The sequence below is a fragment of the Oncorhynchus keta genome, chromosome 2 (genome assembly GCF_023373465.1).
Source record: "Oncorhynchus keta strain PuntledgeMale-10-30-2019 chromosome 2, Oket_V2, whole genome shotgun sequence".
NCBI classification, from domain to species: Eukaryota; Metazoa; Chordata; class Actinopteri; order Salmoniformes; family Salmonidae; genus Oncorhynchus; species Oncorhynchus keta.
In genome coordinates, this window is record NC_068422.1 from 26,893,791 (window position 1) to 26,921,032 (window position 27,242).

Consider the following 27,242-nt stretch of genomic DNA (forward strand, 5'->3'; position numbering starts at 1 on the left):
CTCCAGCAGCAGGACGCCGACCAAAATGACGATCCCGGGGATCAGGAGCGGACGACCGGCCAGTCCAGGCTGAGATGCGAGAACATGGCGACCTAGAGCGCCGGAGAGAGAACATATTTGACGGTACCCGCTCCCCAGCACATTTGGCTCCACCCGCTGGACGCCAACCAAAGGGACGATCCCAGGGATCCGGAGCGGACCGGTCGCCTGAGGCACGGAAACCTGAAGAACCGGCTTCTTATTAATGTAATGTGTGCATTGGGAGTCGGGAAGCAAGTTCAGGGAGTGCATAATTGAATAAACAAATTAACAAAACAAGAAACACAAACAATGCACAGACAGGAAACTGAAACAGAAACAATGACACCTGGAGAAGGAACCTAAGGGAGTGATATATAGGGCAGGTAATCAAGGAGGTGATGGAGTCCAGGTGAGTCTGATGATGCGCAGGTGCATGTAATGATGGTGACAGGTTTGAGCCATAATGAGTAGCCTGGTGACCTTGAGGCCGGAGAGGGAGCACACGTGGAAATTAATCACATCAACACATATTTTTAACATCGTCCACATAAAGAGTCCCAACAAAAACATTTGTATGATCTTATACACTATTTTAGGCCCAACTTTTGGAACTTTGGTTCTCCTAGATATAGCCACTATATTTATCACTGCATCCAATGGGTACGGATAAAGATTTAGAACATGTTCTACAGTATTAGTAAAAATGTGAACAATACATGTGGATGATCTTGTTCCTGTAGTGTTTGTAAACACCCTTGTGGGTCAATTAATAACCTGAACCAGGTTACAGGCACTGGTTACAGTGAGAAACTTCGTCCCAGCTTGACGATAACCAGTCAATATTCAGGTCCCCCGAAAGTAGACCTTCCGTTTACATCACATACACTATCAAGCATTTCACAAACATTATTTAGATACTGACTGTTAGCACTTTGTGGCCTATAGCAACACCCCAAAAGAACAGGCTTTAGATGAGGCAGGTGAAACTGCAACCACAGTACTTCAATAAAACTTGAGATCTTCTATAGGCATTACAGGGATATGGCTCTGAATATATACAGTGCCTTCGGAAAGCATTTAGACACCTTGACTTTATTCACATTTTGTTACGTTACAGACGTATTCTTAAATTGATTAAATGAAAAAAAAAATCCTCAGCAATCTATACACAATACCCCATAATGACAAAGCGAAAACAGGTTTCTAGAAATGTTTGCAAATGTGTTAAAAATAAACAAAAACAGAAATACCTTATTTACATAAGTATTCAGCCCCTTCGAAATTGAGATCAGGTGCATCCTGTTTCCATTGATCATTCTTGAGATGGTTCTACAATTTGATTGGAGTCTACCTGTGGTAAATTCAATTGATATGTCATGTCCCACAGTTGACAGTGCATGTCAGAGCAAAAACCAAGCCATGAGTTTGAAAGAATTGTCCGTAGGGCCTGAGACAGGATTGTGTCGAGGCACAGATCTGGGGAAGGGTAGCAAAACATTTTTGCAGCATTGAAGGTCCTCAAGAACACAGTGGCCTCCATCAGTTTGCCAAAAGGCACAAACACTCTCAGACCATGAGAAACAAGATTCTCTGGTATGATGAAACCAAGATTGAACTCCTTGACCTGAATGCCAAAGCGTCACATCTGGAGGAAACCTGGCACCATCCCTACGGTGAAGCATGGTGGTGGCAGCATCATGCTGTGGGATATTCTTCAGTGGCAGGGATTGGGAGACTAGTCAGGATCAAGGCAAAGATGAAAGGAGCAAAAGACAGAGATACTTAATAAAAACCTGCTCTAGAGCAAAGGTTCACGTTCTAACAGGATAACGACCCTAATAACGACCCCAAGCACACAGGCTTCGGGACAAGTCTCTAAATGTCCTTGAGTGGCCCAAACAGAGCATGGACTTGAACACGATCGAACATCCCTGGAGAGACCTGAAAGAGCTTGAGAGGATCTGCAGAGAAGAATGGGAGACAACAATTTAATCCATTTTAGAATAAGGCAGAAACCTAACAAAATGTGGAAAAAGTCAAGGGGTCTGAATACTTTCAGAGGGCACTGTATAGCTACACCTCCCAATTTTTTTATATATATTTTTTATTCACCTTTATTTAACCAGGTAGGCTAGTTGAGAACAAGTTCTCATTTGCAACTGCGACCTGGCCAAGATAAAGCATAGCAATTCGACACATACAACAACACAGCGTTAGACATGGAATAAACAAAACATACAGTCAATAATACAGTAAAACAAAATAAAATAAAAAGTCTATATACAGTGAGTGCAAATGAGGTAAGTTAAGGAAATAAATAAGCCATGGTGGCGAAGTAATTACAATATAGCAATTAAAACACTGGAATGGTAGATCGGCAGAAGATGAATGTGCAGGTAGAGATACTGGGGTGCAAAGGAGCAAAATAAATAAATAAATACCAGTATGGGGATGAAGTAGGTAGATAGATGGGCTGTTTACAGATGGGCTATGTACAGGTGCAGTGATCTATAAGCTGCTCTGACAGCTGGTGCTTAAAGCTAGTTAGGGAGATGAGTCTACAGCTTCAGAGATTTTTGCAATCCGTTCCAGTAATGGGCAGCAGAGAACTGGAAGGAAAAACAACCAAAGGAGGAACTGGCTTTGGAGGTGACCAGTGAGATATACCTGCTGGAGCGCGTGCTACGAGTGGGTTCTGTTATGGTGACCAGTGAGCTGAGATAAGTCGGACCTGTAGCCAGTGGGTTTGGCGATGTGCATGAAGTGAGGGCCAACCAACGGATTGTGTACGGGGCTATGGTGACGGATGGCACTGTGATAGATAGACTGTATCCAGTTTGTTGAGTAGAGTGTTGGAGGCTATTTTATAGATGACATCACCGAAGTCGAGGATCGGTAGGATGGTCAGTTTTACGAGGGTATGTTTGGCAGCATGAGTGAAGGATGCTTTGTTGCGATAAAGAAAGCCGATTCTAGATTTAATTTTGGACTGGAGATGCTTAAATGTGAGTCTGGAAGGAGAGAAAAGTATTCCTGTCTCTTCCATAGATTTTATATCCTTGTATTGCTACTGATGTATCAAAGGAATTATCTAATGGAGTCTCGTAAATGGCTAATATATGAACGTTATCTGAAGTTAGCAAGTTATTGCTAGTAAAACCAAATGCATGCTTTTCAACCATTCGCTGCCTGCACCCGCACGCCCGACTAGCATCACCACCCTGGATGGTTCCGACCTAGAATATGTGGACATCTATAAGTACCTAGGTGTCTGGCTAGACTGTAAACTCTCCTTCCAGACGCATATCAAACATCTCCAATCTAAAATCAAATCTAGAGTCGGCTTTCTATTTCGCAACAAAGCCTCCTTCACTCACACCACCAAACTTACCCTAGTAAAACTGACTATCCTACCGACCCTCGACTTCGGTGATGTCATCTACAAAATAGCTTCCAATACTCTACTCAGCAAACTGGATGCAGTTTATCCCAGTGCCATCCGTTTTGTTACTAAAGCACCGTATACCACCCACCACTGCGACCTGTAAGCTCTAATCGGCTGGCCCTCGCTACATATTCGTTGCCAGACCCACTGGCTCCAGGTCATCTACAAGTCCATGCTAGGTAAAGCTCCGCCTTATCTCAGTTCACTGGTCACGATGGCAACACCCACCCATAGCACACGCTCCAGCAGGTGTATCTCACTGATCATCCCTAAAGCCAACACCTAATTTGGCCGCCTTTCCTTCCAGCTCTCTGCTGCCTGTGACTGGAACGAATTGCAAAAATCACTGAAGTTGGAGACTTTTATCTCCCTCATCAACTTTAAACATCTGCTATGTGAGCAGCTAACCGATCGCTGCAGCTGTACATAGTAGATCAGTAAATAGCTCACCCAATTTACCTACCTCATCCCCATATTGTTTATATTAATTTACTTTTCTGCTCTTTTGCACACCAGTATCTCTACCTGCACATGACCATCTGATAAATTGTAATTATTCGCCACCCTCCTCATGCCTTTTGCACACAATGTATATAGACTATTTTTTTTTCTTCTGTGTTATTGACTTGTTAATTGTTTACTCCATGTGTAACTCTGTGTTGTTGTCTGTTCACACTGCTATGCTTTATCTTGGCCAGGTCACAGTTGTAAATGAGAACCTGTTCTCTACTAGCCTACCTGGTTAAATAAAGGTGAAATAAAAAATACAAATACAAATAAATTGAGCGCTCCCTCGTTCTGCGTTCAGCAGGCCTGCCTACCTGCTGTTTAGTGCTGCAGGTTGGCAGTGGGGACCATAGACATGTAGGCCCATGATGTTTCTACCAGTCACAGTTCCTGTAAACGCAAGGTAGAAGTCACCCTTAACCACAGATCTAGGATCAGATTATCATAGCGCCTAGGCCATTCAGGAAGACACCCATCTATTGTATGACAGATTTCTATCCATTTCAGTTCTATGAAGATGGTGTGAATGACAGTTCTATCCACACTAGCTCAATGTCAGTGAAAGGGTGAATGACGGTTATACTGGATCAATCTGGTTCTATGTAGGTGACATAGAACTATCAGTCCAGTTCTATGTAGGGCGAGATGACAGTTCTATCCATTCCAGCTCTATGTCAATGAAAGGATGAATGTCTATAGATATCAGTGACAGGGTGTGGGTCGTATACAGGGACAGGTCTGTCATTGAGAGGTGAACACAGTCCCCATTGTAGCCAGCCTTGAGATCCCCTGAGGGGGCAGGCTGGCTGGGTCTGGTGCTACTGCTGTTTCTCATAACAACAACACGTGTTGCTAACAGAAAGCAGACTAGTTCAGTCAGGATAAAACATGAACAGGGCGGCTGGCGGAGTGTTTATCAACTCACCTCCCTCTCTCTTTAAGCTCTCACTCTCTCTGTCTCCCTCACTCCGTCGCTCTCTGGCACTCGTTCTCTCATGTTCCGATCTCTCAAGATAAGCAGGCATCTTTGAGTGTATGTGTGTGTGTGTGTGTGTGTGTGTGTGTTCGTGCATGCAAGTCTTTTGTCCATCCTAAGCATCTGTTTTAAGTCTGTACTGAGGTTGGTGTGTGTGTGTGTGTGTGTATGCATGTACAGTATGTACACTATCCCAGGTGCGTCTCTTTCAAGTCTTTTGTCCATCACACAGACCCAAACTGTTATAGACCTACAGTTGAAGTCGAAAGGTTACATACACCTTAGCCAAAATACATTTTTCACAATGACTGACATTTTATCAGAGTAAAAATGTCCTGTATTAGGTCAGTTAGGATCACCACTTTATTTTAAGAATGTGCAATGTCAGAATAATAGTAGAGAGAATTATTTATTTCAGTTTTTATTTCTTTCATCACGTTCCCAGTGGGTCAGATGTTTACATACACTCAATTAGTATTTGGTAGCATTGCCTTTAAATTATTTAACTTGGGTCAAACATTTTGGGTAGCCGTCCACAAGCTTCCACAATAATTTGGGTGAATTTTGGCCCATTCCTCCTGATAGAGCTGGTGTAACTGAGTCAGGTTTGTAGGCCTCCTTACTCGTACATGCTTTTTTAAGTTCTGCCCACAAATTTTCCATAGGATTGAGGTCAGGGCTTTGTGATGGCCACGCCAATAGCTCAACTTTGTTGTCCTTAAGCCATTTTGCCACAACGTTGGAAGAATGCTTGGGGTCATTGTCCATTTGGAAGACCCATTTGTGACCCAGCTTTAACTTCCTGACTGATGTCTTGAGATGTTGCTTCAATATATCCACATAATGTTCCTCCCTCATGATGCCATCTATTTTGTGAAGTGCACCAGTCCCTCCTGCAGCAAAGCACCATGATGCTGCCACCCTTGTGCTTCACGGTTTTGATGGTGTTCTTTGGCTTCCAAGCCTCCCCCTTTTTCCTCCAAACATAACGATGGTCATTATGGCCAAACAGTTCTATTGTTGTTTCATCAGACAAGAGGACATTTCTCAAAAAGAACCAACTTTGTCCCCATGTGCAGTTGCAAACCGGAGTATGACTTTATGGCAATTTTGGAGCATTGGCTTCTTCCTTGCTGAGCGGCCTTTCAGGTTATGTCCATATAGAACTCGTTTTACTGTGTATATAGATACTCCTGTACATGTTTCCTCCAGCATCTTCACAGGGTCCTTGTTGTTCTGGGATTGATTTGCACTTTTCGCACTAAAGTACGTGTCTCCTTCCTGAGCGTTATGACAGCTGCGTGGTCCAATAGTGTAAATACATGCGTACAATTGTTTGTACAGATACACATGGTACCTTCAGGCATTTGGACATTTTTCCCAAGGATGAACCAGACTTGTGGAGGTCTACAATTTTTTTCTGCGGTCTTGGCTGATTTCCCCAATGTCAAGCAAAGGGGCCTGAGTCTGTCAGTAGGCCTTGAAATACAGCCAGAGGTACACCTCCAATTGACTCAAATGATGTAAATTAGCAATGACATCCATTTCTGGATTTTTCAAAGGTGTTTAATTAAAAGCACAGTCAACTTAGTGTATGAAAACTTCCAACCCAATGGAATTGTGATACAGTTAATTATAAGTGAAATAATCTCTGTAAACAATTGTTGGAAAATGACTTGTGTCATGCATAAGGTAGATGTCCTAACCAACTTGCCAAAATTATAGTTTGTTAATTAGACATTTGTGGTGTGGTTGAAAACTAGTTAATGTCTCCAACCTAAGTGTGTGTTACGTACACCTCTAGGAAGAGGGAACACAACACCCTGCACCTACAATATGAATGGTATTGTAGGTGCGGGTAAAGATGACAAAGGCAGAGAATTTACCATTGCGGTAATTTTGGGAAAAAGACTACCTTACCTACCCACAACTTACCTAACTAGCACCAGCTGGCGCAATATCCAAAATACAGGGGGTGGTCCGCCCAGGTCTTACCTTGTGTGCATAGACAGAGTACATACTACGGGTATATGTTGCCTAAGCACTCCAAAGGTCCCTTCCCCTTTGAACAAATGAAACAATAATACAAACATAAGTAAACAATTTCAATAATCAAAAACACTGCGTCCTATGGGGACACACATACCTCAGAAGCAACGGCTACAAAATACTTCACAAAAACCTGTCTCTGATCAACAACCAACACAGGACATAACCATCAGCTCTCTCGCCTAACAAAGGAACAGTGGCTGTTATAGCTTCAGAAGGAGTCGGTAATTGAAGACAGCTGTGTCTCCTGACGAGAGGGCGGGGTCAGATCTCCAATCATCGATGCGGCCGACCAATCAGCTGCTTAGAATTTCGGTAAGCCATCCTGAAACACACACATACAAACAAAACCACAACACAGAAACTGGGGAACGTAACAGTATGTAATCTTCCGACTTCAACTGTATAATTTTTTGGAGCTGGGATGAGACAGATGCCTGAACTCACTGTGGCCCCTTCTCCAAAATAAAAAGTAATTTAACAGCATTGTGGCAAACTCATCATGAATGGGCCATGAGTTTTTCTCAATCATGTGATCTGAAGAGGGGAAAAAAGCCCAGAGTTTTTCCAAGTCATGTCACAGGGTCAGGAAATAGTCCTGACCTGAGAATACAGTCAAGAGAAGTAATATGAGGAGAAAGAAACAGATAGGGGAGACAACTTGTATCATGATGGTTTTTATTGATTCACAGTAATGAATGTAGTGATATTTGTGCTGTAACTCATCTATGCAGCCAAGCCCTCTAGCCAGTACTTAACCACAGCTATCCCAACTATTCCATTGGCAAAATGTCACAAAGTCCATTTCCATACACCAATTATGCATAACAACATCATCAAATTCTCTAAATAAATCACTTAAGCAAAGGGATTAACATGAAACAAATCTTAAATGTGAAACCATTTGACATAAGAATTGATCATTTATTTCATGAAAGAATACTTTGGTCACACATGAATCAAAGATTTGGTTTTGGGAGTTATTTGAGTCTCTGAGAGCACAAGCTTTCTATATGAATATTAAATAAGCACCCTAGCTCACACATTCAGCTTACACTGCATACCGTTTCAAACATTATCACATATGACAACCAGTTGGCAAACTGGCCATGTAGCATTATAGATATCCCAACGCTAGATATTCCAACAGCATGGATATGCGCACATACAGTAAAATATATGATGTAGATGTAGTGAATGTGATGGATAAGAATCAAAAACTGATATTATTATTAAAGTTATTATATTATTAAAGTTATGGAACATAATACAAAAATTAAATAACAACACATAGAATAGACTATGTTATTATGTCAATAGCAACTGTACACAAGCACAATACAATTGAAAAACAAAAATATTAAGCTATAAAATGTTTTTTGACACGATTAAATACCCCTGTAGAGACACCTAACCTCTAAACTGTATTTAGTATGATTTAATCTACAGCTTTTATTGATTAAAAGGTGTGTGTGTTGGGGGGGTTAACTTAACACTGTTTCATAATAACATGGAGGTGTTTTGTGATATAAAAGTTGATGAAGACAAGATGGCAATAACTAAAGCCCGTGAAATGTGTATTGAGTGGGCAGGGAACCCAAAGGGATCTGCTAAAGATATTCATTTTAAAAACTCTTCAAAGTCTAAGCTGGTGGGGGGGTGGTTCTAAGCTGACATATGGAATTGTTTTAAGAAGGTCATACCATGGATCATTTAGCTATTTGATTTAGAATTTTAGGATCCATTTAGGTATCAAAAATATTGAATTTGGCCTTTACTACCATAGCCCATAGAAACGCATTGACGAACACATTCAAAAATGGCAAGAAACAGACAATCAATAAATCATAAGGAAAAGGAGATATGAAAGCTCAGGGAATATTTGTATTTATTTGACACATATTTATTTATTTAACACCTTATTTTTGTTGGTTTTAAACTACCTCCATACTACCATTCATTTGTATGGGTTGCCTTTAGATAAGTCCTGTGACATTTGTGGGGATCGTAGAACAAAAACGGAGAACACAATCATGTTTGTGAGTCTCCACTTTCTATAGAGGTTTTTAGGCCAAACCGTTCGGATGCTACGGAGGTTTTTGTGAGAAGACAGATTTTCGGGATGACTTGTGGTCTGACAAACAGCACTGTAGCTCTGTCACTTTCCACCGCAGATGCGGGAAGTGCAACATAGGCAGATTGAGATGCAGCCCATGCAACAAAAAAACGGATTCATCTATCTTAAACTGACAGATTTCTATATAGATTGGTGCGTCAATAGCAGCTGTTGACTGTTTGAATCCAGCAATTTATTTTGCTCTCAGACAAACATGTTGTTTGTTCTCTTTAGGAGCTCAGTATGCCAGTTATGCGGTTTCTGCAGTAGTGGCCATGGTGGATTTTCACTGGTAGTAAAATATGTTGTGTTGCCCACGTCAAGGCTTCTCCTCTTTCCTTTTCTTTCTTTCTCTTTGATCTCTCTCTGCTAGTGGAGGATGCTGAGGGGAGAACAGCTCACAATAATGCACAGAACGGAGCAAATGGAATGGCATCAAACACCTGGAAACCATGTGTTTGATGTATTTTATACACTACAGATTCCGCTCCAGTCATTACCACGAGCCCGTTCTCCCCAATTAAGGTGTCGCCAACCTCCTGTGCTTTCTGCCCATTCAAAGGCAGTGTTCTCTATCTCTATCAGTCTGTTTCTCTCTGGTCCTCTCTGTCAACCTTTTTCTGTTACCTCTCTACCCCCACCCTCTCTCTCTCTTTCCCTTCCCTTCCCCCTCTCTCCCTCTCTAGTCTGTCTATCCTACCCAGGCCTGTAGCTGGTGACAGCAGAGTTCACAGTTGCAGTGTTTCTCAGTGTACGCCCCATGCTTACCCTAACTCTAACCCAAATACAGCTAATTAAAGGCTTTTTATACACTGTCTACCTGGCTGTGGGTTTACCGCCGAACCTGCTTTCACTCACACTGGGAAGGCCAGGAAAAGGACAAGGAGAAGTGCACTGAGATGGATGGCACAAAGCTGTCTCTCAGTTTGACATTTGGTGAAAAGAATACGAAAAGTTAAGATGATACAACCCTTTGAAGTTACACTCTAAGAAAATATTTCCTACCTGGAACCCAACATTTTTTTTTCTGGAACCAATTCTCAGAGCTACAGGGACAGCCAAAGAACCATCGGTTCTAGGTAGACCCTTTTTTCTAGTATATAACCTAGATAGGGACTTATTGGGTGAAAATGTGTTTGCTTTACATGTTTCATCAATATAAAAAGTATGCAAGCGTTAGCCTTAAATAAATGAACCTGCAGCATTACATATTAGGAAAAGATTTGCACCAAAAGCATTGAAATTCAGTTAACACAGTAAAGAATAAAGTAAACTACATCAAGTTACATTTTCTTGGCTGGTATCAAGATAAAATCACAAAAGCCAACTTGAAGGCCTTCATGTAATAGTCATTTAAAAACAGAAGAGAGAAATGTTTACTAACTCAACACTATTTAGTTTTGTGTATCAGTTTTACTCTAGTTACACTATTTTGAGAAAAATTGGTTAACACATCCGAATATAACTACCTGCACAATAATAAAACAGCTAATTAAATTGTAAAAACTAAGATAAACGGTTCATACACAACTATGTATTCAAACCCGGGCCTTGAGGTCCACTGTAGAGCTACGGACATCAAAGTCTACAGGAAGGTTGTGATTACAGTACCAATATTGTGATAATGTAGATGTAGGAGACATTTGTCCAGACAGACCAACAGTCAAACAGATAACGCAGACCTCTTTTCAGTCATTCTTTCCCCTTTCCTGGAACGCGGGTATACGGGACCAAGCATATGTTTGGGGTTTTAGGCTGGATTTCTGTACAGCTGGGTTTCTGTACAGCACTTTGAGGTATCAGCGGATGTAAGAAGGGCTATATAAATACATTTGATTTGATTTGACATGTTAGTCATTTTAAATCATGGACAGACAATAATTTAATCTTAATCAGAATTAATTCATACAAATTTTGAGTAGCTAAATTACTAGTAATCCACATTCATAAACTAACAAATTACCTAACAGTTGATTGAATTTTAATTATCCATTGTTAACTGAACTAATTTGGTTGCCTTGGTGACACCTGTCCTGCTCTCAGTTGCTATTGACTGTTGGGTGTGGTAAGGGTGATGGTCTTCTCCTGGTTGTGGTGTATTTTGGGTAGTGTAGCCAACAGCAGGTCAGGGTGGTGGATAGGTGCAATTCTGTGAGTCCTCTAGTGTTGTGGGGCAGGAGTCCCTGGACCCACCAGACCCCAGGCCACCCTGAGAAGTCTATGTTCCCAGCTCTGAGCCCTCTTCGCTGGGCACCAGACTGTGCCAACGCTGGGCCCTGAATGGGCCTAGACAAAGTTATTGGAGATCTGCCGTTGGTGCTCGAACAGGTCCTCAATCTCTGCACTGTACGCATCACCTGGTAGAAGAAACAACATACAGTTAGAGAGCGAGCGAGCGAGCGAGAAGGAGAGAGAGAGATTGAGGAAGAGAGACAGAGAGAGAGAAAGACAGGGATAGAAAACAAGAGTGTGAATGTGTGTTAACAAGAGTGAAATAAGTTCCCATACCTGCGTGACATCCATACATGTATGCTCTGTGTCCGTCGTATTTGCATCGACATCTCATCACGTTGTTCTGGAAGTCTGATTCAGCCATGTCTAACGAAGGGTTAACTTCCACCTGCAATATGACAAAGACAGAGGATATAGCTATTAGTATAGTCAACTGTATGCAATGTCAATGGACTGAGTGCACTAAACCAGAGCAGGCAGAACAAGAAACACATATTTGAATTGGGACTGATTAACTTTACTGTACTCAAATAGAGATTGTACTTGTTCTTTGTGCATGTATCAGTAGTTGACTATACTTGAGCCCTGTAATGGACCAGAGCCAGAGAGTAATGACAAAGTTATTACAATGTAAGAGAATTATGGTTGTCTGATCTCCTGACTTGCAGCCTCTAACTCAATTCTTACCACACTGCTTTATTAGAAAACAGAGGGAGGAGTTTATTATTTTGTCAGAGGGTGGACTTTAGCTTTCCTATTTAACAAAATGTTCACTGATCTATGTGTGGTTTCACCAATGATTGATCAAAACGTATTGCTGATTGCCCTTAATTGAGTGCATGCATTTGCTGTGACTTGGAAATCTTCTGTGCTTAAATGTATGAATAATATAATAATATAATAATAATATATGCCATTTAGCTGACGCTTTTATCCAAAGCGACTTACAGTCATGTGTGCATACATTCTACGTATGGGTGGTCCCGGGAATCGAACCCACTACCCTGGCGTTACAAGCGCCATGCTCTACCAACTGAGCTACAGAAGGACCACAAGATTGGAGCTTCCCCTAAACTAGTGTAGTTCATGCCCTCTGCCTCCTTTATAACCTGCGGAGCACTTGGAGTACAAGATGCAAGCTGTCAGTGCAAACTACAAAGGTCTAAGCTGCAGGGCTCTGGTTGGAGCTAGCTCCTAGTGGCGTCCATCCTAACATAGTCTGCCCTGCGTTCAAGGTTGTTGCTTATCATTTGTTTTTTGAAGTTCTCGGTCCAAACGCCACTCCCCATGCTCCCATATGCTTGCGGTGATGGTATCTTCACCAGGTGATGAAATTATGTACAATGTAATTTATTTGCTCTTAAAGTGTCAGTAGCACAATTGTAGTCCTCGGTATTCTACTTGTTTTGATTAGTGTGCAAGCCACCATCCAGGTATGTATTGATTGCTATCTATATTGGTAAACAGAAAGAAATTGCCAGTTGGTTTGTAATCTTGTAACTGAAGAATATTGTAATTAAAAATATATATTATTGATCAAGTGTTGCCTGGTCCATTGCATTGCTCATGACCCAGCTCAATAGGTGGCCTGTCACAAACCTGTGTGTCTTCATAAGGTCGAGGTGTCACCCTCTCATTTAACAGAAAGTGCCATTTAAGGTAACCATAGTTGGCAGGTGTTACAATTTCATTTCATTCTTACCCCTCAAGTCTCCCAGCCGTACCAGACCCGTGGCGTGGAAGAGATAGGAGTAATAGCCTGCATCCCAAATAGCACCATATTCCCTATGTAGTGCAGTACTTTTGACCAGAGCCTATAGGACTCCGGTCAAAAGTTGTGCATGATATGGCAACTAGGGTATCATTTGGGTCACACCCATAGAGTAATAATATGTGCAGAGTGCGCTAGCATCCACCGGACTGAAAGAGACATCTGAAATAAAGATTAGTTGGATGTAAAATTGTTAGATGGTCTCTGTCATTAAAAGTCAGTCATGGTTGGTATTGTTTTTATAGTTAGTCTTATTCCTTTCCATAAAACAGTGGGATGGCTTTTCCATATTTCAATAGGAGAAATAAATACAGTACTTTTCTCTCCATATAGAGGGACGGATGGATGAGATCCCCATTTGCTCTTTGAGTAGCAATCAAGTTGTAAAGATGTATAATGTCAAGACACTATAATAAAACCATTGTTTGTCCCATTGTGAGAAATATAAAATAAATGCTGGAAGACACTGCTTCAATAGCAGGCTGAGGAAAACTCATCAATAGTTTTGGCTACTGTATGGAAGGTTGTAAGTTTAGCATAAATGTTGAGTAACAAACATATTTTCACCCATTGGGTGTACATGCTGAGAGTTGTATGGTTCGTCACAGGACTAAAGTATGGCCATTCCATATGCCCAACTGAGTCTCACTATTTGAGTTATAACTGAAGAATCTTTCAGAGGAAGCATCAACCTGTTTGCCCCATTTCCACTTTTCTGTGCTGTTCATTGTAATGTCATTCTGTTAAAAATGTTCATGTTAAAATCAAAATCGATCACAATAAAAGCCTCAAACTCCACATCGCCTATGCAGTCGACCACATCGGCTAAAATTACTCTTGGCTCTTAACTTAAAGAACACCTTTAAAGTTGAGTTGAGGACATGAATTAAAGGAGTCATTTAGTTGGAGGTTAAAAAGGTGCAGTAGTTACAGAGTGCATTACCATGACTGTATACGTTTCTGTAATAGGTGCTATTCCGAGCTTTACCATGTTCTAATAGGCTGTTATTCAGCAGTCTAACAGTCTACTTTCACAGCTGCTGACATAGCCATTCTCTTCTGTAAGCCCACACATTCCCGCGCGCACACACACACACATGCGTGCGAATGCAGGAAAACACAGGCAGGCAGGCAGGCTAAAACACACACACACACACACACACACACACACACACACACACACACACACACACACACACACACACACACACACACACACACACACACACACACACACACACACACACACACACACACACACACACACACACACACACACACACACACACACACACACACACACACACACACACACACACACACACACACACGGTGATAATACTGAGGGCCCATTTTCCCTTATAGCCACTATGTAAACCTGCTACACCCACTTTAAATACAGGATGCAGCCAGTAACACAGGAAAGCAGCTCTAAACTGCACCAACAAAAAAACGCCAGAAGAACTTGTTCAAGTTTGTGAATGCACAAAACATAGCCTCTGTTGAAATTAGTGTTGGACTTTGTCATCTGTAGCCGGTTGGCTTGGGCCATCGGAATGTGTAACAGAGTGAGAAAAGGCTTGTAAGAACAGCAACGGAATTGTATGGGGGGAAATTAACTGTTTCTAATGGTGGGGGGGGTTCTAATGGAACTATTTCTAACCCTGCGTGGTTCAAGGACAGAGCTTCTAGATCTTTATTAAATGTCCACCTCTCTCAAATGTAGACATGTAGGTAGCAGTGTCGCTGGATGCTTGAAATACATCCACAGGTACACCTCCTCCAAATGATGTCAATTAGCCTATTAGAAGTTTCTGAAGCCATTGCATAATTTCCTATTTCAAGCTGTTTTAAGGCACAGTCAACTTAGTGTATGTAAACTTCTGACCCACGAATTGTGATACAGTGAAATAATCTGTCTGTAAACAATTGTTGGAAAAATTACTTGTGTCATGCACAAAGTAGATGTCCTAACCGACTTGCCAAAACTATAGTTTGTTAATAAGAAGTATGTGGAGTGGTTAAAAAACGAGTTTTAATGGCTCAAACCTTGGTGTATGTAAACTTCCGACTTCAACTGTATGTTAGCACAGCTGAAATATTTTCTGCTGATTAAAGAAGCAATAAAACTGGCCTTCTTTCGACTAGTTGAATATCTGGAGCATTAGCATTTGTGGGTTCAATTACAGGCAACATTCACGATAAATACAAGACCTGAATGGTGCACCCCACTGAATAGGCCCTGAAGTTTGAACAATGGAGATTGTATAACAGGGGCTTCCTTTGTCAAAACTATACACTAGTTACATGCATCTGGGCAATTTCACGGTAAGGTAACAGAGTGACACTGAGACTCACATTTTTCAAATGTATGTCAAGCCACAACCAATGATTACAAAGTTAAACAAACCATACAACTGCACAAAGACTACTTTTAACAATTTCCACTATCATTTTACAAAAATAAATGTACTTGAAAAACAAGTTTGTGCTGTTTATGCCGACATTCTGTTCCCCAACTTTGCATCTACACTTCAAGTAAATTCGTTTTTGTAAAATTTTCTGTGGAAAACGTTGTATGGTTTGTTTAACTGTACAATTATCATTTTTTGTTTGAATCAGTGTCACTCTGTTACTGTGGAATTGCCCATCTTTATCACTCACCCCTGTCCTCCTCTTCCTCCTAGTCTCCCAAGCACTCTCCTCATCCTCTCCTGTTCTCATCCTCTCTTCCTCTCATCCTCTCTTCTTCTCATCCTCTCTTCTTATATCCTCTCTTCTCATCCTCTCCTTCTATCCTCTCTTCTCATATTCTCTTCTAACCTCTCCTTCTATCCTATCCTCTCTACTTCTGTCCTCTCTTCTCATACTCTCTTCTAACCTCTCTTCTGCTATCCTATCCTCTCTACTTCTATCCTCTCTTCTCATACTCTCTTCTATACTCTCTTCTTCTATCCTATCCTCTCTTCTTCTATCCTCTCTTCTCATACTCTCTTCTAACCTCTCTTCTGCTATCCTATCCTCTCTACTTCTATCCTCTCTTCTCATACTCTCTTCTATACTCTCTTCTTCTATCCTATCCTCTCTTCTTCTATCCTCTCTTCTCATACTCTCTTCTATCCTCTCTTCTTCTATCCTCTCTTCTCATACTCTCTTCCAGCCTCACTTCTTCTATTCTCTCTTCTTCTATCCTATCCTCTCTTCTTCTATCATCTCTTCTTCTATCCTCTCTTCTCCTCCTCCTCTCTTCTTCTATCCTCTCTTCTCATCCTTTCTACTTCTACCCTCTTCTTCTATCCTCTCCTCTTCCCCTCCTCTCTTCTTCTCATCCTCTCTTCATCTATCCTCTCTTCTTCTATACTCTCTTCTTCTCCTCCTTTTCTCCTCATAGCTGTGGCAGGACCACCACCTGTAATTATGCCCTGCTCTACATGCCTAAAATACACATGTCCATATGTGTGTGTCCGTGAACATGTGTGTGTGTACGTCTATCACAGAGACATGCAGGGTGATTAAATAAAACAGGCTGTGACACTTAGAGAGTGTGTGATGAAACAGGGAACCGTCTTCACTGTAACCTCTCAACTGACTCCCATGGCTTAGGTAGCACAGTCTTTAGGGAACAAATTTTACCACAACCCCCCTCTCATTAGCAGGGATTAATTAGGTAGTACCAGTAATTACGGGGGTGCTAGTTTCCCTGTAACCCCTCTCTCATTAGATAACAGATATCAGTGAGTTTTACTGGGGGAGCTAGTCTCACCATAACCCTCATTAACAGATAGAGTGTTTCACTGTAGCAATGTTGACTGTTACCCATGGCTTTCCCATGGCTGAGATATAAAAAGAATTGAGAGCCTAATTGGCCCCTGCGATGGCATACTGGGATTAGTAGTCTGAGACAGAAGTGGTGGCTGGTGGGAGTTGGAGTATTTTATGTATCCTGAGGTGACGCCCACAAGGACACTGCTGATGAACATGAGACAGGGTCATGACAGAAAGGGAGTGTGTGGGGGGGGGTAATACAACATAGCTGTCTCTCATGTTATCACATATCACAGAGGAGGGTCTGCAGACCTCAGTCACAAACATGTGATACTTCAACATACTTACAAAAATAATGTGCGCGGTACAAAGGAACCAATGAGATAGTCTCAAAAGTGCAAACTCGGAGCTTGATCAAGAGCACCTTTGTGTGTGTGTGTGTGTGTGTGTGTGTGTGTGTGTGTGTGTGTGTGTGTGTGTGTGTGTGTGTGTGTGTGTGTGTGTGTGTGTGTGTGTGTGTGTGTGTGTGTGTGTGTGTGTGTGTGTGCGTGTGCGTGTGTGCGTGTGCGTGTGTGTGTGTCTATACCTGGAAGATGTAGTCTCCAGGCTTGACATCGGTGATGTCAATCCACTGACAGTCGATGTCGTGGCGATACGTATCCCAGCAACCCACTGAGATGCCCTGGTCACCCATGTTGTAGCAGGAGAAACGCTTATGCAGACCTGACACACAGACCAGAACAGTGACTTTACTCTTCAACTTGAGGTTTTTGGAGCCAGTTTCAGTGACTCAAATAAATAAAATAAAAACAGATTAACCATGGTCCAGGAATAATTCAGGTCATGGACAGCATATGAAGCCAAGTTATTTAAAATAAATTGTTGTTATAAATGTTAATAGCATGTGACATTGCTGTGGCATCCATGTTAATAACATGATGTTATTACCTTCAGGGCAGTATGTATCCTCCAGACAGAAGCTGGCCTTGTGTCCCTCAGCTATTCTGGTTCCATTCAGAGTCAACAGGTCATAGTGGGTGAACACCTCTATGCTGTGGTAGTGCCTGGTAACACAGAGTAATAGGGTGTGTGTATGTTTGTGTGTTTCAGAATGACAACAGTAGGTCCCCATGTCTGGTAGCCTAGTGACCTCACCACTAAAACATGGGGCGTCAGAGTGTCAGAGTGACACCTCTCGTGGAAACTTGTTTTAGAACTTGATAGGTAGCACCGCTCACACACAGAGCTGTTTACACACTCACAGTGAATGGGGGGCATTGAAACTCACCCACACACATTCATGCATTCACGTGCACACACACAGGAAAGTAATGCACGCAAGCACACACGCATGCATGAACTAAGACATGCACGAACATGTGCAGATACAAACACACCACTCCTGTGTTATTGGAACAGATTAAGAAAGGCGGGGCGGCCCTGTACAACCCTCAGACTGTGTAACACAGAGTGGCTCAGTCATATCTCAATGTATCTCAATGTACTCATTAAGACACACACAGTCATTACACACACACATTCAGTGGACAGCTAAGGAATCTGGGTAGATGACAACATGCCGCCAGGCCACCCCCAACTTACTGGAACAGAATACACACATACACAGAACTCAACAGAGAACACACTGAGGAGGGTTAAATGACTCCTTCTTCTCCGATGACGTCAGTCAGAACACACTCTCGTCAACTGACAAGAAATGGCCTTAATTGGAGGCAAAAGTTCCTGACTTGATAGAAGACCAGGATAGAGGAATGTGTCACATGTATAGGTGGTGAAATGATGTAATTTATATCAAAGTAACTGACCAATGACTAACTACCACTAAGGCCAATCAACAAATACTGGTTTCTATGTGACCCTATGAGCCAGTTTTTATACAAACGCCATCTACTAACTTACGTTGAGGTCACAATAGGTTGAATATTTTGTTAGTGTCAGCAGTATGAAATGTGATGCTACGAAAGTGAGGAGTCATTCGGTTGTAACGTTCTGAATAATGACACCAACTAAGATTCAAGTACAACAGAACAGCAACATGTGTATTCATAACATTATCAAAGCAAAGCTTTATGTGGTCCATACGTTTCCGTGAGTAATGTTCTGTACAAACAGCAGTTATTGTACTTAATGGCAATGAGGTCATACCTTCACATGTTTTATAACCTGTCACTAACTCAATTCAATTCAAGTCAATAAGACATTATTCCTCCCACACAGACCTCTAACCTGTCACTAACTCAATTCAATTCAAGTCAATAAGACATTATTCCTCCCACACAGACCTCTAACCTGCCACTAACTCAATTCAATTCAAGTCAATAAGACAGTATTCCTCCCACACAGACCTCTAACCTGTCACTAACTCAATTCAATTCAAGTCAATAAGACATTATTCCTCCCACACAGACCTCTAACCTGCCACTAACTCAATTCAATTCAAGTCAATAAGACATTATTTCTCCCACACAGACCTCTAACCTGTCACTAACTCAATTCAATTCAAGTCAATAAGACATTATTCCTCCCACACAGACCTCTAACCTGTCACTAACTCAATTCAATTCAAGTCAATAAGACATTATTCCTCCCACACAGACCTCTAACCTGCCACTAACTCAATTCAATTCAAGTCAATAAGACATTATTTCTCCCACACAGACCTCTAACCTGTCACTAACTCAATTCAATTCAAGTCAATAAGACATTATTCCTCCCACACAGACCTCTAACCTGTCACTAACTCAATTCAATTCAAGTCAATAAGACATTATTCCTCCCACACAGACCTCTAACCTGCCACTAACTCAATTCAATTCAAGTCAATAAGACCTTATTCCTCCTACACAGACCGCTAACCTGTCACTAACTCAATTCAATTCAAGTCAATAAGACATTATTTCTCCCACACAGACCGCTAACCTGTCACTAACTCAATTCAAGTCAATAAGACCTTATTCCTCCCACACAGACCTCTAACCTGTCACTAACTCAATTCAATTCAAGTCAATAAGACCTTATTCCTCCCACACAGACCTCTAACCTGCCACTAACTCAATTCAATTCAAGTCAATAAGACATTATTCCTCCCACACAGACCTCTAACCTGTCACTAACTCAATTCAATTCAAGTCAATAAGACATTATTCCTCCCACACAGACCTCTAACCTGTCACTAACTAAATTCAAGTCAAGTCAATAAGACCTTATTCCTCCCACACAGACCTCTAACCTGTCACTAACTCAATTCAATTCAAGTCAATAAGACATTATTCCTCCCACACAGACCTCTAACCTGTCACTAACTCAATTCAAGTCAATAAGACCTTATTCCTCCCACACAGACCTCTAACCTGTCACTAACTCAATTCAATTCAAGTCAATAAGACATTATTCCTCCCACACAGACCTCTAACCTGTCACTAACTCAATTCAAATCAATAAGACCTTATTCCTCCCACACAGACCTCTAACCTGTCACTAACTCAATTCAATTCAAGTCAATAAGGCATTATTCCTCCCACACAGACCTCTAACCTGTCACTAACTCAATTCAATTCAAGTCAATAAGACATTATTCCTCCCACACAGACCTCTAACCTGTCACTAACTCAATTCAATTCAAGTCAATAAGACCTTATTCCTCCCACACAGACCAATTGTGTCCCACAAGTGCCAATTATCCCATTACAGCTGTACAATGCAAGTCCGTGGTGATGGTTTCCATAATAATGCAACTTAGAAACATTTACCTGAAGCATGGTCAGCCAGAGCCACAACTTCCACTACCAACTACTTATTTTATGTATTTATTTATTTCACCTGTATTTAACCAGGTTGGCTAGTTGAGAACAAGTTCTCATTTGCAACTGCGACCCGGCCAAGATAAAGCATAGCAATTAGACACATACAACAACACAGAGTTACACATTTATAATGACTGACAACCACACCTAACCACAACAAGCAGGCTGTGTTGATCTAGGACTAGGACTCCAACAGCCTCCCTTGGAGTGTAACTAAGGTTGTTGTCCCGGATTCGGTTTCCTGGAGCGTTTGTGAGAATTTTACAAAATATATTTTGCCCTCACTAAACCTGAAAATACAGTGGGGAGAACAAGTATTTGATACACTGCCGATTTTGCAGGTTTTCCTACTTACAAAGTATGTAGAGGTCTGTAATTTTTATTGTAGGTACACTTCAACTGTGAGAGACGGAATCTAAAAATCCAGAAAATCTCATTGTATGATTTTTAAGTAATTCATTTGCATTTTATTTGAGTATTTGATCACCTACCAACCAGTAAGAATTCTGGCTCTCACAGACCTGTTAGTTTTTCTATAAGAAGCCCTCCTGTTCTCCACTAATTACCTGTATTAACTGCACCTGTTTGAACTCGTTACCTGTATAAAAGACACCTGTCCACACACTCAATCAAACAGACTCCAACCTCTCCACAATGACCAAGACCAGAGAGCTGTGTAAGGACATCAGGGAGAAAATTGTAGACCTGCACAAGGCTGGGATGGGCTACAGGACAATAGGCAAGCAGCTTGTGGTGAGAAGGCAACAACTGTTGGCGCAATTATTAGAAGAAGTTCAAGATGATGGTCAATCACCATTGGTCTGGGGCTGCATGCAAGATCTCACCTTGTGGGGCATCAATGATCATGAGGAAGGTGAGGGATCAGGCCAGAACTACATGGCAGGACCTGGTCAATGACCTGAAGAGAGCTGGGACCAGAGTCTCAAATAAAACCATTAGTAACACACTACGCCGTCATGCTCAATCCAGCGCATGTCCAGGCCCATCTGAAGTTTGCCAATGACCATCTGATCCAGAGTAGGAATGGGAGAAGGTCATGTGGTCTGATGAGACAAAAATAGAGCTTTTTGGTCTAAACTCCACTTTCCGTGTTTGGGGGAAGAAGAAGGATGAGTACAACCCCAAGAACACCATCCCAACCGTGAAGCATGGAGGTGGAAACATCATTCTTTGGGGATGCTTTTCTGCAAAGGGGACAGGACGACTGCACCGTATTGAGGGGAGGATGGATGGGGCCATGTATCGCAAGATCTTGGCCAACAACCTCCTTCCCTGAGTAAGAGCATTGAAGATGGGTCGTGGCTGGGTCTTCCAGCATGACAGCGACCCGAAACACACAGCCAGGGCAACTAAGGAGTGGCTCCGTAAGAAGCATCTCAAAGTCCTGGAGTGGCCTAGCCAGTCTCCAGACCTGAACCCAATAGAAAATCTGGAAGAGTGGGCCAAAATCCCTGCTGCAGTGTGTGCAAACCTGGTCAAGAACTACAGGAAACGTATGGTCTCTGTAATTGCAAACAAAGGTTTCTGTACCAAATAGTAGGTTCTGCTTTTCTAATGTATCAAATGTCATGCAATAAAATGCAAATTTATGACTTAAAATCATACAATGTGATTTTCTGGATTTTTGTTTTAGATTCCGTCTCTCACAGTTGAAGTGTACCTATGATAAAAATGACAGACCTCTACATGCTTTGTAAGTAGGAAAACCTGCATAATGGGCAGTGTATCAAATACTTGTTCTCCCCACTGTAACTTTTTCTGAATGTGATTTGCGAGACGTACATTCTACATGACATGAGCAAGCCAGCTTGTTTACAACAGGCAAAAAGTTCCACACTACCTGGTACTCTGGTCCTTGATCTTGGATCCACTACTCACGCAGGTCCAGGATTCATTTCAGCCAGGGTTTATAGCATGGATCAGGCTACCTAATACCCCAGAATCCAGATCATAAAGGGATATGTGAAAACTCCCTAACTCCTACATATTATACAGAGCTGTAAGGGATTTCCTCCTCTTCTTCCGAAGAGGAGAGGCGAGAAGGATCGGAGGACCAATATGCCGGCGTGGTAAGTGTCCACGGTTCTTTTAATAAGAAATACTACACATGAACACGACTGAAATATAAAAACAATGCATGTGGAATGAACGAAACCCAAAACAGTCCGGTGTGGCACAAACACTGACACAGGAAACAAACACCCACAAACAAACAATGAAACCCAGGCTACCTAAGTATGATTCTCAATCAGAGACAACTCATGACACCTGCCTCTGATTGAGAACCATACTAGGACGAAACATAGAAATCCCCAAATCATAGAAAAACAAACAGACTGCCCACCCCAACTCACGCCCTGACCATACTAAATATTGACAAAACAAAGGAAATAAAGGTCAGTACGTGACAAGAGCTGGGAATTGCCAGAGACCTCACAATACAATTTTATCACTATACTTACGTTCCGATACGATATGTATTGCGATTCTGACAATTCTATATGTATTGCGATTTGATATTGTGATTTTATTGTGATTCAATGTTCCAAACATATCGCTCATCATATGTCTGCTGCAAAGGGACAAGATAGAGCCATGAGAAAATAAAAGTGCTGAAAACAAATTATGAAGGAGCTATGAAGGAAAAATAGTGGCGTTTGGTGCAGGTACAGAAAACTAGTGCAAAAATAATACTATGCTTTTGTGAAAACAATACGGTACAATATATCATACGAAATTATATCCCCATATGTAACTGTATCAACCACATCCCCTTCATAGAGGTCAGCCACATCCCCTCAGGGAGGTCAACCACATCCCATTCATAAAGGTCAACCACATCCGCTTCATAGAGGTCAACCACATCCCTTTCATAGAGGTCAGCCACATCCCCTCAGGGAGGTCAACCACATCCCATTCATAAAGGTCAACCACATCCGCTTCATAGAGGTCAACCACATCCCTTTCATAGAGGTCAGCCACATCCCCTCAGGGAGGTCAACCACATCCCATTCATAAAGGTCAACCACATCCCATTCATAAAGGTCAACCACATCCGTTTCATAAAGGTCAACCACATCCCCTTCATAGAGGTCAGCCACATCCCCTTCATAAAGGTCAACCACCTCCGTTTCATAAAGGTCAACCACATCCGCTTCATAGAGGTCAACCACATCCCTTTCATAGAGGTCAACCACATCCCCTTCATAAAGGTCAACCACAGCCCCTTCATAAAGGTCAACCACATCCCTTTCATAAAGGTCAACCACATCCCCTTCATAGAGGTGAACCACATCCCCTTCATAGAGGTCAACCACATCTCCTTCATAAAGGTCAACCACATCCCTTTCATAGAGGTCAACCACATCCCCTTCATAAAGGTCAACCACAGCCCCTTCATAAAGGTCAACCACATCCCTTTCATAAAGGTCAACCACATCCCCTTCATAGAGGTCAACCACATCCCCTTCATAGAGGTCAACCACATCTCCTTCATAAAGGTCAACCACATCCCCTTCATAGAGGTCAACCACATCCCTTTCATAAAGGTCAACCACATCCCCTTCATAGAGGTCAACCACATCCCCTTCATAGAGGTCAACCACATCTCCTTCATAAAGGTCAACCACATCCCCTTCATAGAGGTCAACCACATCCCCTTTATAGAGGTCAACCACATCCCCTTTATAGAGGTCAACCACATCCCCTTCATAGAGGTCAACCACATCCCCTTCATAAAGGTCAACCACATCACATCCATAGAGGTCTACCACATCACATCCATAAAGGTCAACCATAACCCAAGCATAAAGGTCAACCACATCACATCCATAAAGGTCAACCACATCCTATCCACATCCATAGAGGTCTACCACATCACATACATAGAGGTCTACCACATCACATACATAGAGGTCTACCACATCACATACATAGAGGTCTACCACATCCCCTTCATAGAGGTCAACCACATCCCCTTCATAGAGTTCAACCACATCCCCTTCATAGAGGTCAAACACATCCCCTTCACAGAGGTCTGTCACATCACATCCATAGAGGTCACCCACATCCCCTTCATAAAGGTCAACCACATCCCGTTCATAGAGATCAAACACATCACATCCATAGAGATCACCCACATCCCCTTTATAAAGTTCAACCACATCCCTTTCATAAAGGTCAACCACATCCCCTTCATAATAATGGTCAACCACATCCCCTTCATAATAATGGTCAACCACATCCCCTTCATAATAATGGTCAACCACATCCCATCCATAGATGTCGATCACATCCCATCCATAGATGTCGACCACATCCCATCCATAGAGGTCTACCACATCCCATCCATAGATGTCGACCACATCCCATCCATAGAGGTCTACCACATCCCATCCATAGATGTCGACCACATCCCATCCATAGAGGTCAACCACATCCCATCCATAGATGTCGACCACATCCCATCCATAGAGGTCTACCACATCCCATCCATAGATGTCGACCACATCCCATCCATAGAGGTCTACCACATCCCATCCATAGAGGTCAACCACATCCCATCCATAGATGTCGACCACATCCCATCCATAGAGGTCAACCACATCCCATCCATAGAGGTCAACCACATCCCATCCATAGAGGTCTACCACATCCCCTTCATAGAGGTCGACCACATCCCATCCATAGAGGTCTACCACATCCCATCCATAGAGGTCTACCACATCCCCTTCATAGAGGTCAACCACATCCCATCCATAAAGGTCAGACACATCCCATCCATAAAGGTCAACCACATCCCATCCATAGAGGTCAAACACATCCCATCCATAGAGGTCTACCAAATCCCCTTAATAGAGGTCTACCACATCACATCCATAGAGGTCTACCACATCCCATCCATAGAGGTCTACCACATCCCATCCATAGAGGTCTACCAAATCCCCTTCATAGAGGTCTACCACATCACATCCATAGAGGTCTACCACATCCCATCCATAGAGGTCTACCACATCCCCTTCATAGAGGTCAACCACATCCCATCCATAAAGGTCAGACACATCCCATCCATAAAGGTCAACCACATCCCATCCATAGAGGTCAAACACATCCCATCCATAGAGGTCTACCAAATCCCCTTCATAGAGGTCTACCACATCACATCCATAGAGGTCTACCACATCCCATCCATAGAGGTCTACCACATCCCATCCATAGAGATCAAACACATCCCATCCATAGAGGTCTACCACATCCCATCCATAGAGATCAAACACATCCCATCCACAGAGATCAAACACATCCCATCCATAGAGGTCAACCACATCCCATCCATAGAGATCAAACACATCCCATCCATAGAGATCAAACACATCCCATCCATAGAGGTCTACCACATCCCATCCATAGAGATCAAACACATCCCATCCACAGAGATCAAACACATCCCATCCATAGAGGTCTACCAAATCCCCTTCATAGAGGTCTACCACATCACATCCATAGAGATCAAACACATCCCATCCACAGAGATCAAACACATCCCATCCATAGAGATCAAACACATCCCATCCACAGAGATCAAACACATCCCATCCATAGAGGTCTACCACATCCCATCCATAGAGATCAAACACATCCCATCCATAGAGATCAAACACATCCCATCCATAGAGATCAAACACATCCCATCCATAGAGGTCTACCAAATCCCCTTCATAGAGGTCAACCACATCCCATCCATAGAGATCAAACACATCCCATCCATAGAGATCAAACACATCCCATCCATAGAGGTCTACCACATCCCATCCATAGAGGTCTACCACATCACATCCATAGAGGTCTACCACATCACATCCATAGAGGTCTACCACATCCCATCCATAGAGGTCTACCAAATCCCATCCATAGAGGTCTACCACATCACATCCATAGAGGTCTACCACATCCCATCCATAGAGATCAAACACATCCCATCCATAGAGATCAAACACATCCCATCCATAGAGGTCTACCAAATCCCATCCATAGAGGTCTACCACATCACATCCATAGAGGTCTACCACATCCCATCCATAGAGGTCTACCAAATCCCATCCATAGAGGTCTACCACATCACATCCATAGAGGTCTACCACAACCCATCCATAGAGGTCTACCAAATCCCATCCATAGAGGTCTACCACATCACATCCATAGAGGTCTACCACATCCCATCCATAGAGATCTACCAAATCCCATCCATAGAGGTCTACCACATCACATCCATAGAGGTCTACCACATCCCCTTCATAGAGGTCAACCACATCCCATCCATAGAAATCAAACACATCCCATCCATAGAGGTCTACCACATCCCATCCATAGAGGTCTACCAAATCCCCTTCATAGAGGTCAACCACATCCCATCCATAGAGATCAAACACATCCCATCCATAGAGGTCTACCACATCCCATCCATAGAGATCAAACACATCCCATCCATAGAGGTCTACCACATCACATCCATAGAG

General features: G+C 42.3%; 1 protein-coding gene and 1 long non-coding RNA gene across 2 annotated transcripts in view; both read right to left on the reverse strand.

Annotated features, from left to right (window-relative positions):
* Positions 1-1,092: 1,092 nt before the first annotated feature.
* LOC118361603 (uncharacterized) lies at positions 1,093-7,178 on the reverse strand. The gene is made up of 5 exons (XR_004821026.2): positions 7,096-7,178; positions 6,885-7,011; positions 4,899-5,199; positions 4,288-4,363; positions 1,093-1,982 (listed from the first exon to the last, which is right to left on the reverse strand). It is a non-coding gene; the product is annotated as an uncharacterized LOC118361603 (long non-coding RNA).
* A 1,691-nt stretch (positions 7,179-8,869) lies between these two features.
* loxl4 (lysyl oxidase-like 4) overlaps positions 8,870-27,242 on the reverse strand; it is a 58,364-nt gene continuing 39,991 nt past the window's right edge. Inside the window, exons 12-15 of the mRNA XM_052474621.1 lie at positions 17,831-17,946; positions 17,469-17,605; positions 11,623-11,734; positions 8,870-11,471 (exon numbers count right to left, since the gene is read on the reverse strand). Of these exons, the coding sequence (XP_052330581.1) occupies positions 11,401-11,471; positions 11,623-11,734; positions 17,469-17,605; positions 17,831-17,946 (436 nt within the window). The 3' untranslated portion in view covers positions 8,870-11,400. The remainder of the gene's footprint in view (positions 11,472-11,622; positions 11,735-17,468; positions 17,606-17,830; positions 17,947-27,242) is intronic.